This window comes from Kockovaella imperatae, assembly GCF_002102565.1.
Source record: "Kockovaella imperatae strain NRRL Y-17943 chromosome Unknown BD324scaffold_3, whole genome shotgun sequence".
Lineage (NCBI taxonomy): Eukaryota > Fungi > Basidiomycota > Tremellomycetes > Tremellales > Cuniculitremaceae > Kockovaella > Kockovaella imperatae.
Genome location: NW_019028943.1, coordinates 1,432,484 through 1,446,910, shown reverse-complemented (window position 1 = coordinate 1,446,910; position 14,427 = coordinate 1,432,484). Strand labels below are relative to the sequence as shown.

The 14,427-nt window shown below is 52.6% G+C and overlaps 5 protein-coding genes across 5 annotated transcripts; 2 read left to right on the top strand and 3 right to left on the bottom strand.

Moving 5' to 3' along the window:
* On the bottom strand, positions 1–4,199 carry BD324DRAFT_332120 (hypothetical protein). Its single transcript, XM_022012509.1, has 4 exons — positions 3,867–4,199; positions 3,477–3,821; positions 631–3,432; positions 1–573 (listed from the first exon to the last, which is right to left on the bottom strand). Exons 1-4 carry the CDS (start codon positions 4,086–4,088, stop codon positions 166–168), a joined length of 3,777 nt encoding a protein of 1,258 aa, XP_021873294.1. The 5' UTR covers positions 4,089–4,199; the 3' UTR covers positions 1–165.
* A 693-nt stretch (positions 4,200–4,892) lies between these two features.
* Positions 4,893–6,597, top strand: BD324DRAFT_619686 (hypothetical protein). The gene is made up of 7 exons (XM_022015197.1): positions 4,893–5,191; positions 5,247–5,283; positions 5,332–5,478; positions 5,520–5,710; positions 5,757–6,108; positions 6,165–6,280; positions 6,349–6,597. Exons 1-7 carry the CDS (start codon positions 4,924–4,926, stop codon positions 6,543–6,545), a joined length of 1,308 nt encoding a protein of 435 aa, XP_021873293.1. The 5' UTR covers positions 4,893–4,923; the 3' UTR covers positions 6,546–6,597.
* Positions 6,598–6,733: 136 nt separating this feature from the next.
* BD324DRAFT_619684 (Ssl1-like-domain-containing protein) lies at positions 6,734–8,817 on the top strand. The gene is made up of 9 exons (XM_022015196.1): positions 6,734–6,912; positions 7,025–7,146; positions 7,213–7,317; positions 7,380–7,504; positions 7,556–7,661; positions 7,717–8,262; positions 8,318–8,438; positions 8,488–8,558; positions 8,612–8,817. Exons 1-9 carry the CDS (start codon positions 6,781–6,783, stop codon positions 8,697–8,699), a joined length of 1,416 nt encoding a protein of 471 aa, XP_021873292.1. The 5' UTR covers positions 6,734–6,780; the 3' UTR covers positions 8,700–8,817.
* On the bottom strand, positions 8,818–9,937 carry BD324DRAFT_619681 (thioredoxin-like U5 snRNP-specific pre-mRNA splicing factor). The gene is made up of 9 exons (XM_022015195.1): positions 9,765–9,937; positions 9,690–9,717; positions 9,480–9,612; positions 9,388–9,419; positions 9,272–9,315; positions 9,167–9,214; positions 9,086–9,113; positions 8,959–9,028; positions 8,818–8,902 (listed from the first exon to the last, which is right to left on the bottom strand). The coding sequence occupies exons 1-9, from the start codon at positions 9,782–9,784 to the stop codon at positions 8,877–8,879; spliced, it is 429 nt and encodes a 142-aa protein (XP_021873291.1). The 5' UTR covers positions 9,785–9,937; the 3' UTR covers positions 8,818–8,876.
* A 113-nt stretch (positions 9,938–10,050) lies between these two features.
* On the bottom strand, positions 10,051–14,401 carry BD324DRAFT_619680 (hypothetical protein). Its single transcript, XM_022015194.1, has 10 exons — positions 13,710–14,401; positions 13,191–13,652; positions 12,955–13,142; positions 12,495–12,907; positions 11,600–12,451; positions 11,383–11,558; positions 11,165–11,330; positions 11,010–11,122; positions 10,516–10,969; positions 10,051–10,462 (listed from the first exon to the last, which is right to left on the bottom strand). Exons 1-10 carry the CDS (start codon positions 14,213–14,215, stop codon positions 10,214–10,216), a joined length of 3,579 nt encoding a protein of 1,192 aa, XP_021873290.1. The 5' UTR covers positions 14,216–14,401; the 3' UTR covers positions 10,051–10,213.
* Between the last annotated feature and the right edge of the window lie 26 nt (positions 14,402–14,427).

Here is a 14,427-nt window from a genome sequence, read left to right as displayed (position 1 = left end):
CTATACTGCATATTCAACTAGAGATGATCTGTGGACTAGGGCAAGTTGGCGTCCAGAAGTATCCGCGTTTGCCTGTGTACGATGCATGTCTGCCGTGTGTGTTGATGAAGCCGTATACAACAAGATTGTCCGAATTCTATGATACAACTTGGCGCTTCTTCAGCCTCAGAAGTGCGCGGCCACATGAGCAGAAACCCATGTGGGACTAGGAAGTGACGATCCTGTAGACTCTCGCCTCCTGCCAAACGTATTGATGGACGCTCGACAATCAGGATGACCCCGAGCAGAAAAGTAGTCGCTAGGATCCACTTCGAGAGACTGCCTCCCTGCTAGCCGTATATGATGAGGACTCGAAGCTGACCATGGCAGATCTTCGTGGACTCTGTGAGGACTGAGCAGAGGATGTGTAGCGGGAGGTCGCATGGCGCTTCTTGGCGTTAGGTCAGGCAGTTGCGTGAAGAAGGTAATCGAGGACGGTGTACTTGGGAGTGGCTTGTCGTGGTCGACATGAGTCGAAGAGCGGACCGAAGGGAGGTATGTTGCTGCTTGCCGAGTCCAGCGTGGATCATCGATCTGAAGGATAGACGATGTCAGTCTCAGTCCAATGGGAGTATTTCCCCTGTCACCTACCAGCTCATCAGCCTTTTCTATGAGCCATGTGATGTGTCGTTGTTCGTCCGGCGTCAAGTCCGGCTTGAAGAGGTGCGCCAGCATCTGTTGAATGTGGTCTTCCGTCACTCCTTTTTTGAGGATCAAACAATCCGACGCATCATTGAAAAGTGTCAGGAAGGCCTGGAGAGCGTTCTTCGAGCCCGGGAAAGAGAAATTGCCATGCCCATCGTCAGATATGGCGAAGACAAGCTGACTGAGGGATGACGAGGTATGAGACTCGATAGAAAGTGGCGCCGCTGGAGTTCGTCGCCTTTCCGTCGGTGTGATCGATCTCGATCGGATACTGAACGTATCCTTGGACCACACGGTCTTGCCGGAGAGACTGGCGAGACTGGGTGATTGTCGGACTTTTCGTAGACTCGACATGCGCGGGGGAGGTACAGGCGGAGGTCGACGATGTCGGCGCAGATCCACAGGAACAGGAAAGTGCGTTGCCGCCTTGGTTGGAGATGCGTAAATCGTCTCATCACCACCGAGGACCTGTTTTTGATTCACAGGCGTACCATGCGCAGTATGCCAATCCTCCGTGAAAGTTGGAGAGTAATCCGGTGTCAGAGCGAGATGCTGGGATGAGGAGACTTGGCGAAGTGATTTTGCTGATGCTGTAGGGGTCATGACAGGTGAAACTGGTGATTGGTATGGGCCTCGCGACCCGTCACTCCATCTCTCCGGGGTTAAGTCACCGTTCAAGATGCGATAATGTCGATGTTGATGCTTGGCTCTGGGGGTGTCGCTTTCGGTAAGCGATAGATCGACTGCCAACGGTCGACCACTCTCAACCGTGGCCCCCGAGCCATGGTCGACAACCGAAAAGCTTGTGTCATGGGATCCCGCCGTAGAATGGTTCAAGGAGATAGGTCGGTGAGGTGGCGATATCGGTGGAGTGAGTGGCGCCTTGTATCCTTGCGGCATGAGGTCTTGAGCATCGGCAGTCACTACGAATCGAGGCGTAGAGTCGACAACCTGAGTAGAGCTTGATTCGGAAAAGTCGGGAGCTGATTGTTCGATTGAAGGCGTCGTCGGAAAGTTATCCTGCCACTGGTCGCCTTTTGGAAACCCTGGAGGGGTCAAGATCTGTTTACCTAGTCCGAGATCGAAGGCCGTCACGCAAGGTCGGTCGATCCGCCTCTTCCGTCTCAGGGAAGTCGTCGCTGGTAGATGAGTGTACATGTCGTTGTCGTGGACGTGGTGCGATGTCGCGGCAAATGGATGGGCTCGATCGTGATCAGTCGGAAGAGGAGGGAAGATGAGATCAGCCTCTGATTTCGACCATCGGTTGAATCGAGATGGAGCAAGATACGATTCGAGAGGACCAATGTAGCTTTCGTCGTCTTCGTAAACTGATTCGTCGTCGGAAGTGTCGTCATCCGGATCTTCTAGCAGCATGAAACCTCTTGGCGACTTGACGGTACCGCCTCCAGTGAATGTATCGATACTGCTTGCTCGTCTCGGCTTGACCAGTTTAACTGAGAAACCCGTCCAACCTCGCCTAGCTTTTTGGATCGTAAAGCTCGCATGGGATGCTCGCCTCTCTCTCGTCCGGGAGGTAAAGTCGGTCAGACCAGTCTTACCCGTAGCCATGGTAAGGAGGGATTCGAGACCTGTACTCACTCGCCTGTGGCTATGGAGAGGAGGTAAAACAGTTTCGGTGCTGTGTCGAGCGCATCCATCCCCATCCTTTGCAGACTCTGGGACCGGGACAGGGTCCTCTGGACCTGATTCAGAGAGGCCTTCAAAGTACCGGTCGAGGTCAAATGACGCAGCTCGGCTGTGACCCTCCGGCATCAACGTCGAAGCGATGGACATGCGAGGTGGAGGGAGAGGAAACGTGCCGAATTCACCGTTAACGATTGCTTCAAGGGGTCCGGTGCGATCGGAATTGGGGTCAAGTCTGAAGATGGTTCTGAGATCGGAGACTGCATCGATAGATCCCTGATTGATCCTGAGTTTGTTCTCAATATCCATCAACATGCGTTGAGCAAGATGACGCCCATCGCCGAGATACCAGTCATCCGTCTTGTCCGTTGAGAGATGATACTTGCTCGTCAGAAGTTGGTGGACAAGGACTGGCCGGATAGTCGCTGGGTCGATAAAATCCAAGGTCGAGCCAAGGAGGTCTGGTGAGGAGAGGGTGTTGACCAGAGGAAACGGCACGAGGCGAGTTAAGCTTCTTGAAGCTTGCTTGGAACTGGGTGATTCTGGGCCCCCCGTCGATAGCCTGGATTTGTACGCAAAAGGGTTAAGAAGGGACGTGGTGGAAAAGTTGGGCAGTGATGGTCGTCGTTCCGGATCAAACTTGGAAGGGAAGCCTGACGAATTCTTGAACGAGGTCAGTCGTTGATGACCAGGTCGCCATTTGCCAGAGGCGCCAAAGCCAAGTGTCCTAGTTCGAAGGCTGAACTTGCGGTGAGGTCGCCTGGTGAGAGATTCGAAAGTGGACCGAGGGGTGTCCTGCGAATCTGAGTGGATGTTCAGGCCCAGGGTCTCGACTGTACGGACCAACTCGGATCTGTGAGAAGCATCCATGATCTTGTCTTGAGCTGATGCAAGCTCAGCGATGATATCCTGAGCTTGAGAGCCTGCTCTCAGTCGAATGGTGATCCATGAACTGACGAGATCGGATGGGGCATCCTGGTAACGTGGTGAGTTGAGCCGCGAGACGAGCTGAACTGAGGTGATGAAGCCGAGCCCTGATCGGACGTGTTGAAGGACGGGAAGAATGAGGGATCGAGTGGTTTCTGTTTCGCCACGTAGCTGAACCTAACAAGCACGTCAGCTATGTCAAGTGATGATTCGACACTCACGTCAAACTCGATCTCTAGCAATTTTCTGCCGATGCCATCTACGAGATTGGAGTCGTGCTTTTCCAGAGCCAGTCGCCATCGACGAGCAATGTACTCGAGATAAAGCTCCAACACCAGTTCGGACCATCCGGTGGGTCGCTCTGCGAGTAGAGTCTTGGAAAGCTTGATCAAGGCATCGACGAGCTGTTTTCGAGAGAGCGTGGAAAGGGTCGAAGGGGGTAAGAGGGATTCAGGATCTGGTGGACCGATGGGATCATGAGCGAGAAACGTGTCTGGAGGGAAGGGGATCAGGATGGAAAGAGGAGCAGCATAGAGGATATGATGGAGGGTCGTAGAGTCTGTGAACTGACAATAGTGTCAGCTGCGTTCATACACCCCCTTGCGACGTACCTTTCGAGCTGCTCGCTTGATATCCAGACACCATTCTCTGACTCTTTTGCCAGAGATAAATGATCTGAAGCAGTGCTCGACGAGACCATCTTGGACGTCTAGAGCGTCGAGATGGGGAGTCGAGAGGAACAATGCGAGCGAAGGGGGTTTGTGTGTTTGCATCGGGCCAGTGTGGTGTGGCGAATAGAATGTGGATGTGAGGGGTGTCGTGGGCGTCGACATGGAGTCTTTGACTTGTGTAGGGATTGATTGTGGGTGGGAAGATGCAATGGAAAGAAATGTCGTGTGAGCTTTGATGAACCGAAGATCCCCGTACCCCTCGCTTCATCGACCCACCCACACTCCGACCTGCTCCCCATTCCAAGCGAGTGTCCGAACTTTCGCCTCTGCGGTTGATGATCACTGCTCTCTAGATGATCGGATCAGTAGTATTGATGAAACGGTCAAAGGTACATCCACATGCAGTTATGGAACACATCCTGGTTTGAAAGGGAGTCATGGTGTAGCCTCGAAGTCTAGTTCATAGACTGCGAAGGGGCTGAGTTGGGCTGTTGACGCAGATGTTGACATGCTTGTCGAGAGCTGCACACTCCCGCTGTAGTATCCGAAGCGCAACACTCCGAGATCATCTTGACCACCCATTGGATGCTATCAGCTTTTCATCCTCTGCCTCGTACGAGACCCCGTCAAAGGCATGTTCAATTCATTCCACACACACACAGACACCGCACTCAGACTGCCTTTGGAACAAGGGGGCAGATGAGAAGGGGATTCAGAAGAACGAGACGTTGAACGTATCAGCTATGGTGTTCACACACGTCGCAGCATTTGCCGGTGTCCAGGGGACTGATCTTAGTGGAACACAGATGTTGAGGCATCCATGGATGGGCACATCGATCGAAGTGAACAAGGTCAGATTGAGAGGTTTATTTTGGCCTGGACAACCAGCATTCTGACTTTCGGATCCGGAGAAACTTACATTACGTCATACTGTTGGTCAGTTCATCACCGCTAGTCACTGCATGCCTCGACCTACCTCATCGAGTGCACTTGGGCCATGGTCAGAACACGCTCTCAAGGATCTACGCCCACTCTCACAGTGTATGGAGCGACGTCGTTCACAGCGAGAGAGTTATTGAGGTATCTCGATCATCATCCGGATGGAGAATCATTCAACCTCATCTTGTCAGGGAGAAATGAAGAAAAGTTGAAGGCTGCGACGAAAGATATGAAGAGGGACAAGGAGCTGGTGGCATGTGAACTGACAGATGAAGAGAGTGTCAGGGATTTGGTCGATCGCTCGACAGTCATTATCAATCTTGCTGGTGAGTGAGGTACTAGGGGGTTGCACGTCTGGGTATCGTTTGACCATCATTCCAGGTCCGTTCAGAGAACATCATGCCGAAGCTCTGATCCGGTGCGTTTTTGGAGCTCATATGACGAATGGAGACTGATAGTTCTCAAGAGCATGCGCAGCTACTGGTACACACTATCTTGACTTATGTGGAGAACGTTACTTTCTAGGCAAAGTGATCATACCAAAATACGACTATCAGGCGTCCACCACTGGATCTTGTATCGTCATCGCCTCGGGGTTCGACTCCATTCCGTCGTGAGGGCGCGCTATCATTCTATCTGCTAATCACTTATCAGCGACATGTCGCTGTATCTTGCCCTGCGGACACTTCAGTCCTCCTACCCAGACGCCAGTATCGCATCGTCTCGGGCTTTCTTCAAGACTGGAGGATCACCATCAGGTGGAACGATGGCATCAGCGAAATCTGAAGCCGAGACCCCTGCCGAAGAGAAGATCGTGAAGAAGGGAGAATGGATGCTGACGTCAGGTGAGTCAGCCTTGCAGCGACCGTGGCATTTATCGTCCTTTGTCAGCCTCCGGCCCTACACCTCCCCCACAACTAGTCTACGAATCGAGTCACCCATCTCTTCCTCGTTCTCTGACCGGAGGATTCTTCTTCATGTACCCTTTCAACTGCTGCGTTGTCCGACGATCCTGGTTTCTCTCTCGACTGTCGGAAGACGCCACGGGCATCAAGAGGGGGGATGAACCCAGGCACGGCGACAAGCTGGAGTACACCGAAGCACTGCAGACCAGGAGCTGGATCGAATCCATCATCGTCTCACTCGGCTTGATGCTCTTTGGTCTAGTATTCTTCGGATCAACACTGACCCGAAACATCCTCTTGTGGTTGTTGCCTTCGCCGGGATCAGGACCTTCTGACAAGTGATCTAAAGCTCCTTAAAACAGTTGAGACATCTAGGCTGATGCCCTGTATCCAGGTCTTTGAGGTCTGGAGGCTTAGAGCTTACTAGCATCTCGAAGACAACCGCTCAAGGCGTTACCGTGGTCACGACTTGCAAGCATAAGGGGGATCCAGGCTACATAGCCACGAACTGTGAGTCCATCGGTGCATCGCGTGGAAAAGCTGGTCAGCCATTGACTGACTATCATTGTCTTTCTCAGACATGATTGTCGAAGCCGCGCTATCACTAATTCTACCGCCTCCATCTGATACAAAGCTCCCTCCGCTGGCATCTAAGGGCGGCGTATTAACACCTAGCACTGCTCTTGGGATGGTTCTGATAGAGCGTCTGAATCAGAGTGGAAAAGTGATCTGGGACTGCAAGTTGCACGATGATAGTAAAGGCCATAGGGATTGATGCAGGTCTGATAGACTTTCCCAGTGGAAGCATGCAGACATCGTGATAGAGGCTGTCTGGACCGATGTTATGCAGTACCCATGAGAGACCCCTACGGCAATTTCCCGAGCCCGCCCGAAAAAATCAGCCGCGTCGAACAGTTGACGTAATCATCGTCTTCCCAGCTTAGAGCGAGAGCGCCTTGTACACTCTACTAGTCACTTGCAAGCTCTGCCCAGACGTGTGTTCATGCATCATGGCGGTCGACGAAGACTATGCACCCGAAGCAGATGATATCAATATCGACGACGATGAGGATGATATCGATCGGCCTGGTCCGAGCCGACAACGTAAAGGCAAAGGTCGAGCGAATGGTCAGACTGGAGGGGTGAGTGGAGGAGAGCCGCAGACCTAGCACACTAGGCTGGTCTCGCTCGCGTATGATGGACGCGGCAGGATCACTTGCCAGATGGAGATCTGGTGGCTGACGTGCCTGCTAGGACGGCATGCAAACGTGGGAAGGAGCTTATACTCGATCATGGGATGTGATTCAAGAGGACGATGAGGAAGGAGGGCTACAGTCGACGGTAGAGAAGCTTCTGGCGAGAGGTAGGCGGAAGAGGTGAGTGACACTGCGCTCGTGCACATAGAAACATGATTGGAGAGCGTCCCTGAAGATGCTGCCCAGGGCCATGGCTGGCGAAGGACCGATTCGACGATCCATCATTCGACACATGTTTATCATCTTGGATCTATCTGAATCGATGCGGGATAAAGACTTTCGTCCGACGAGGTGGGTTCGGTCAAGAGACGAATGCTCAAGGCTCGCCACATCGCTAAATGTCGTATGATCAGGTGGGAAGTAACGTTGCAGTACCTTCGAGGATACATTGGAGAATGGTTTGATCAGAATCCCCTGGGTCAGATTGGAATCGTCCTGATGCGGGATCGTCTATCCGAGACACTGATACCGATGGGAGGTGGGCTGTGTGGAGGATTACCGTCCTATCTCTAGCTGATCAGTATCCCAGGCAACCCTCAAGAGATTCTCGCTGCACTGGCGGATAAACGGAAACTGGAACCATCTGGTGAACCAAGTTTACAAAACGGTTTGACCATGGCAAAAGGCGGCATGGGGTGGGTTAGAGGTCCCTCTTTTCAGTTCTTGCCTAGACTTATCGGATGATTGCAGTCACCTCCCCGTCACATCCTCTCTTGAAATACTCGTCATTTTCTCCTCCATCTCCACTGCTGATCCCGATGGCCCAACGTCGATTCAACAAACAATGAAAGATCTCGTCCAATCGCGTGTCCGAACCACCATCATCTCCCTCTCTGGGGAAATAAAGATATGCAAGCAAATCTCAGAACGAACAGGAGGAAAATTCGGTGTCGCAATGGACGAGGATCACCTCAGGGAACTTCTATGGGAGACTATACCACCCCCTGCGCAGACTATCGCAGCGCCACTCACCGTCGGAGTAAGGAACGCTCTGGCCGCCGGTGGAGTAGGTACAGGAGCAGGAGGGAGAAATAAGCCTGCGCCTGCGGGAGATCTCATGGTGATGGGTTTTCCTGTCCGTCTACCATTGGGTGGAGAAACGATGTGCGTCTGTCATGGCATCCTCAAAAAAGGAGGATATCTTTGCCCTCGATGCGGGAGTAAACTTTGCGACGTACCGACAGATTGCGAAGTCTGTGGGTTAATGGTGGTGTCGAGTCCACACCTGGCGCGGAGGTGAGCAATGATAATCAGAGAGCATAGCATGGCATGACATGTCTGATGACCTCAGCTTTTGGTTCTTGTTCCCTGTGGCAGAGTACGGCGTCACGCCTGCCGACACTGTTCAAGAGGATCACACGTCTCGAAGATTGGAGCCGACCTGTTTCGGATGCGATGATCCATTCCCCCTAGTCAGTTTGACTTATAGACCCATGGTGCCCTGAGCTGACGCGCAGCCAGCTCGATGAAATCGCTGTATCTGCCGGTGTCAATCAAGTTGACGAGGCTGTCAGCCCAACAGGGCGATACAGGTGAGTTTAGTCTTTGATCGACGGTAAATTACCGGCTGAGCCTCTCTCGTCAGATGCGCGAAGTGCAAGAACGACTTTTGTGTCAATTGTGATATTTACGTCCATCACACTTTGCACACTTGTCCGGGATGCGCTCAGTAGTCGACCCGATGAGCAGTCATATCGCATCTTTCAGCGGAGAACCTGAGAGAGGGGTTTTCCTGCTGTACAAATACATCAAAGTATAGTAATAACGTCGCCATGCATGGCTTGCAGCAAAGTCCACCTAGAAGGGCTGTGACCCCCTTTTTTTTTTTTTTGGCTCGTTCCGCCTTTATCCTAGTATTTATGCCGTGTCGAGTAGTCTAAGCGTTGACGGCTCAGCCCACACAATCGGGTGGGAGGGGTGATTGTGACTTACCTCGAGGCGAGACGACCAGCCCACGTCCTTTCGATGCGCCTCTGTACACAACTTCGATGATATCGATTAGCTGAAGGAGAGGGGTGGAGTCAGCGAGGTAGGCGGTGCGGACTGAGGATTGACTGACCTCTTGCTTATCCGTCATCGGCCAGTTTCTACAGCAATTGCGTTAGCCCTGATTCACGTGGGGGAGGAAGCCATCACTTACATTTTGTTATTGTTTCCCGTTCCGAGATCAATCATGATATGTTTGTTTCTAGCATCAAAGGGTGTTAGCGCACGTAATTACCAAGGGACAGCTGCGACGACTCACCGGTAAAAGAACATGACTGTACAAGGATCATAGATCTCGTACATCTGCGTCGACGGCGTCAGCCTTCTCTGATCGATCGATCAATCAATCGGGAAATTGGGGGGCCTTCGACTGACCTTTGTAAAGTCTGGAACTTCTGTAATATCCACTGTGATCGTTCGTCAGCGGGACCGGAATGTCTGAGTAGACTCCGCGAGCTTCAACTCACCCAGATACATGACACAAAACTGTTGAACCTTTTCCGAAACGCTATAGAGCGTTTCATCCATCGCCATACAGTCTGGATCGTGATCGTGTCCAAATCGAATACACACGACGCGGTCTTCTTCCACCAGGATGGCCTAAGAGGCGGATTGTAGCGTCAGCACAGAGTCATCATCGTACACGCTAGTTACTCCTTAAAACGGCGACGACTCACCTGATCGACATGCCATCCAGAGTGTAAACTGAGGTGCAATGAGCTTCACATTCTATGAATTCGAAGGAAACTCACTGGGTCATAAAGTACGACATGATGTCGCGAGACTCTCGTCTTGTCCACCAAAAGCCCCTAGACAAGCCCCTTCAGACGCAGACGCTGCTGTTAGGAGCTCCGAGCCACCTTGGAAAGCCTCGACCTGTGATAGATGAGGACAGGTAGAAACGGTAGAAACACACCAAGCGTCTTAACCTGGAATTTTAACTTTTCAATCCGGTCCCCTCGATACTTTTTTGCGAGGGTGGCAAAAACAAAAGGTACAAACGTCTGCTCGCTGCGCGCGAGTCAGATGCTTTTGAGTCATGATGATTGGAGGGATACACAGGACCTCAGATGATGGTAATGCTTAGGAACAGTAGGTAATTCCGGTCGTCTGTCTCAGATATCTCTCGTCTCTTTTCAAGTCCTTCGCCCTGATCTCCTGCCGCTACCCGGCCTTTCTCCAGCTCCACCAGAAGCTATTATCACCTGCCACCTACGACCTCGAGAATAGATCTCAACAACCTGACATTCTCCACGTCTCCCGGGAATCTTTGACTGATCATCCCGATCGTGTTGTTGATGATACCCTGGACGACGGGCAAGACACGAGGGTAGAATGAAGCAGTCTCCGGATTTCGAGGTTCCAAAAGCTGAGCCACTCGTCGGAGCCACTGAGCCAATCTTGAGAAGGGAGCATCGTACGGTGAGACTTCACTGACAGCCACAGCGGCCTATCGGTTTCCGCCGTCAGTAAGGTGCTGCAGACATGACCGTTGAGACTTACACGATGGAACAAGGTCAACAGGACCGCTTGACTCAATGGACTTTTACCAGGAGGCGTGGGTAAGATTTGTTCCGTTCTTGGCCAGTATTCGTTCACAAGTTGAATGGTCGATCCCGTGTTTTGAGCTCCGAGCGCAGAGAGGAACGCATCTTCCAATTGAGCTGGAGTCTGTTGGAGCTGAGGGGCTGGCTGTTGAGCGGATGGAGCAAGAGGAGGAGCGGAAGGATGAGACTGGTAGGAATTTTGAGGTTGATACTGTATTATAGGTGCAGGTCCAAGAGGCGCATTCGATGGCTCAGGGGGCCCATGTCGCTGACTGGCACCGCGGGACACCTGAGCGGACAAGGCGGATACTTGCTGCTGTAGCTCCGCTACCGACGCCGCGAGGGCTCGGAGAAGAGGTTCATGGGATGGTTGTGGCTCCGCAAGAGGAGGTGAAAAGTCTTTGCGAATTCTGAGAGGCCAGTCAGTATTCGTACTACTTGCCCACTCACTGTACCATCTCCGATTTGAAGTCCGATTGAAGCTGTTCGGCAAGCCTCGCATTGGCGGCATCCATCGTCGGCAGCAAAGAGTTGGTCAACGCGTCTTGGACTGCTCGGTCGATCTGGGCAACGGGTCAGATATGTTCCTAGCTCTTCTGACTCACAGATGTCTGCACGACGCTCGACACGATCCGCTGAAAAGCAGGTGCCAGCGTTCTTTCTAGATCTCGAGGCATGCCTTGCAGTGCCGTACTCAAAGCCGGGGGAATCGTGGACGTGACTGCAGATCGGAGCTCCGATTGAATCATCGTGTTCAGAGCGGGAAGAACGCTGAAAAGGACTTATCAGCCATACTCATCGAGGAAGAGCTTCGCCTACTCACGTCTTCTTGACTTCTTGCTGAACAGCTGCGGTGACTGATGCTTTGAGCTGCTTCTCGACCTTGGCACTGATCTCATCGGCAAGCCCACCAGTGGCCAGTGAATCGAGACGAGAGGATATCGGACCGACCTGGTTCGCAATGAGCTGTTTGAAACTGCTCTGTAAAGTGTTCTCGGTCTGTCCCACGTGTCAGCATCACCGAGACCGCTATCACTCACCCTCTTCAAAGCCTTGGCGATCTCGTCAGACGAGCCAGAGTCCTGAGTCGATCCCTTGCCTTTTTCCTTGTCCGTGCTCGCCTCAGTCCCGGACAACGACGTGTCCTTTGTATCTGCAAAGACAGCCGCCGCAGACAAGGCGGGAGACTGCTTGACAGGGGTTTGGACCGTATTGCCTTTAGCAGCTCTTTTCGACGCTTGAGAAGGTGTAGATTTGGGCTGGGCAGGTGGAGGAACAGACAGCGCTGGGATGGTCTCTGCCCGCTGCTCAGATGCCGAAGTAAGAGCATCAGTTGTCATCTTCGGGATCTGGACCTGATTGAACCCGTTTGGCGTGGCGAAAAACATTTCCGTCTGGTCTTCGGTGGATCTAGAGGGGCCAATGACCAGGCTGAGAACTGGTTCTAAAGGGTACTCTGCAAACATATCGAACGCTGCTGGAAGATCATTCGCTTTGGCTGGGTGCACCCCTTTGAGATTATACTTGAACCCGAACAGAGATCCACGACTGAACGGTGCGATCCAGAGTATGGTATGGGAAGCATCATATACCGCCTGACCAAAGTGAAGATGAGGAGGTGATGGTGACTTTGCGGCAAAGGATATAGTAGTGAGGACGGCGAGGTCGACGGTGATTTGAACAAGATCAAAGGAGGTATTGTTACTTCTGCCGACGAGGATGTTGCTCTCGCAGAACTGAACAGAGCTGGGAGCTTCGGCATTGGTCTTGCTGGGGAGTTTACGATTCCAAACGCGATTCAAATTAGAAACATTATAGAGAGTGAATGTTGACGAGTCGGACAGCAGACCGATCGCTTGATGGCTGGCATTGAGGCAAAACCCGACGAGGCGCTAAAGATGTCAACCACATCAAGCCTCTTACCCAGCCACTCACTCCCTCCGTTGACAGTCGCTTATGCTCCGAGCTGACGTCTGCAAGTGTGACCAAGTCGCGATCTCGATAGCTCATCGGATCAAAGACGATTACACCGTTGGGTCCTCCAACAGCTAACAATGGCTCAGATTTACCCCTTTCGACCCATTCGACCCGGAACAGAGCACCGATACTCGCGGTGTCCGCCTCATCGTCTGCACCCTTTTGAGTCATGTGCAGGATCATCTGGGTCGGCGGGTCGTCCTTTGTCCAATTCTTGGGCACCTGGAAGACTGTGACGGAATGATCGACCCCAATCATAGCTACCAATGTGGACGTCACCGCCAGGTCTAGGACGGGTCCATTGGTGTGTCGGGGTGGGAGCTGAAGGACAAGCCTAGCAGCGGAGTTGTAATCGATGAGTCGTGCTCTGCCTGGAAAATGTCAAAAAAAGAAAAACGACGTCTGGCATGAGACTTGCCTTTCGACATGGTGTACGCTAGCCAGGTCGAAGTGAGACCCACATCTCGACCCTTGTGGTACGAGACGTTCTCACTTCGCATGATAGTCGTGGGAATGATTTGGATGGCTTCTGGCGAATTAACCAACGAGTCCAGATTAGATTGAGATAGATCAATGTTGATGCCATCTTTTCCGAGGCGTTCGGGTCTAAGACGATGATGAGCCATCTTCATGCGTCAAGGAGAACTAACTCACCCTTTACCCTCCACGCCCTTTGCGACGACTTTACCGAGAAGGTATGGCAGCCCTAGATCCTTGCTGGACCCCGAAGATGCCACACCGCTCGCTTGTCGAACTCTAGGAGGTTCAGCCAGCGAAGCGAGAGCTGGTGTTGCTTTGCCCGCTTCTGGCTTTGCTGACGGAGGCTTCGGGGACACGGAACCATTCGATGGTCCAGTCTCCACTTTGTCGGCCTGTTTGACCGGTGGGGGCTTGGGAGGGGGTTCAAATGCTGAGAAAGGGGACACGAATTCGAACATTGCCTTCTTGAGTGGTCCGGCGGATACTGGTTCAAGTGATCTGGCTTTAGATGAAGGAGAGGTCACCGCGGGAGGAGCAGCATGACCAGAAACAGGGGTCTCAGAACCAGATGGCGCATCATCTGTGGGGTCGGTACCGGAGGGATGATGGATGACCGGCTGGCCAATGGTCGAGGGACTGACAGAAAGGTAAGCTCGCTTGGGGAGGATGTTGCTGCATCTTTCTCAAACTTACCGCGTCTGAGATCCTATCCCATCACTCCCGCGCAGGATATCTTCCGCTGCTGCCGATGGTCCCATAGGCGGTCTCGTCTTCTCCGTATCGTCGCTACTGGACTGTGCCGCGCCACTACCTCCGGATCCATCCTGCTTTTGGACTGCGGGCGTTGGAGAAATCGAATTCAACATGCCTAAGAGCTTTGCCTTTTGATCAGAACGTGGGGACAAAGGTCCCTGAGGCGACTTAAGCGGTTGAGGAGATGGGGCGGAAGAAGTGCTCTTCGTTGTGGTCATGCTTGCGAACAACTCGGAGAGGGAGACTGCCTGAAGGGATGGAGGTGGAGGCGATGGCGAGGGTTCTCTCGGTGATCCGCCAGATTGAACAGAGGTCTCAGCTCCTCCAGATGACGACGTCGAAGGTTCGGGCTGCTGGTCGAACGAGCCCTGAGAAGACGACGACGTTGTCGGCGGGATAGAGGTGGTAGCTGATTTCAGCATATCCAATAAGCGATTCGAGCTCATGTTGGATGGATTACAGAGGGAGAAGCGAGTATCAACCAGGCGATGCTCGTATGGCTTATGCTTTTTGAAGCTTCAGCGGTACCCTCTGTCCCCGGACACAGACCAGGGATGTGGTGTCTTGACCCTTTAAGATGGCGAGCTCTGAAAGTGAAAGCAGAGGAAAACCGAGCCTAGAGTTGCGTCGATTCGTGGCACTTGCCGCTGCTGTCAAT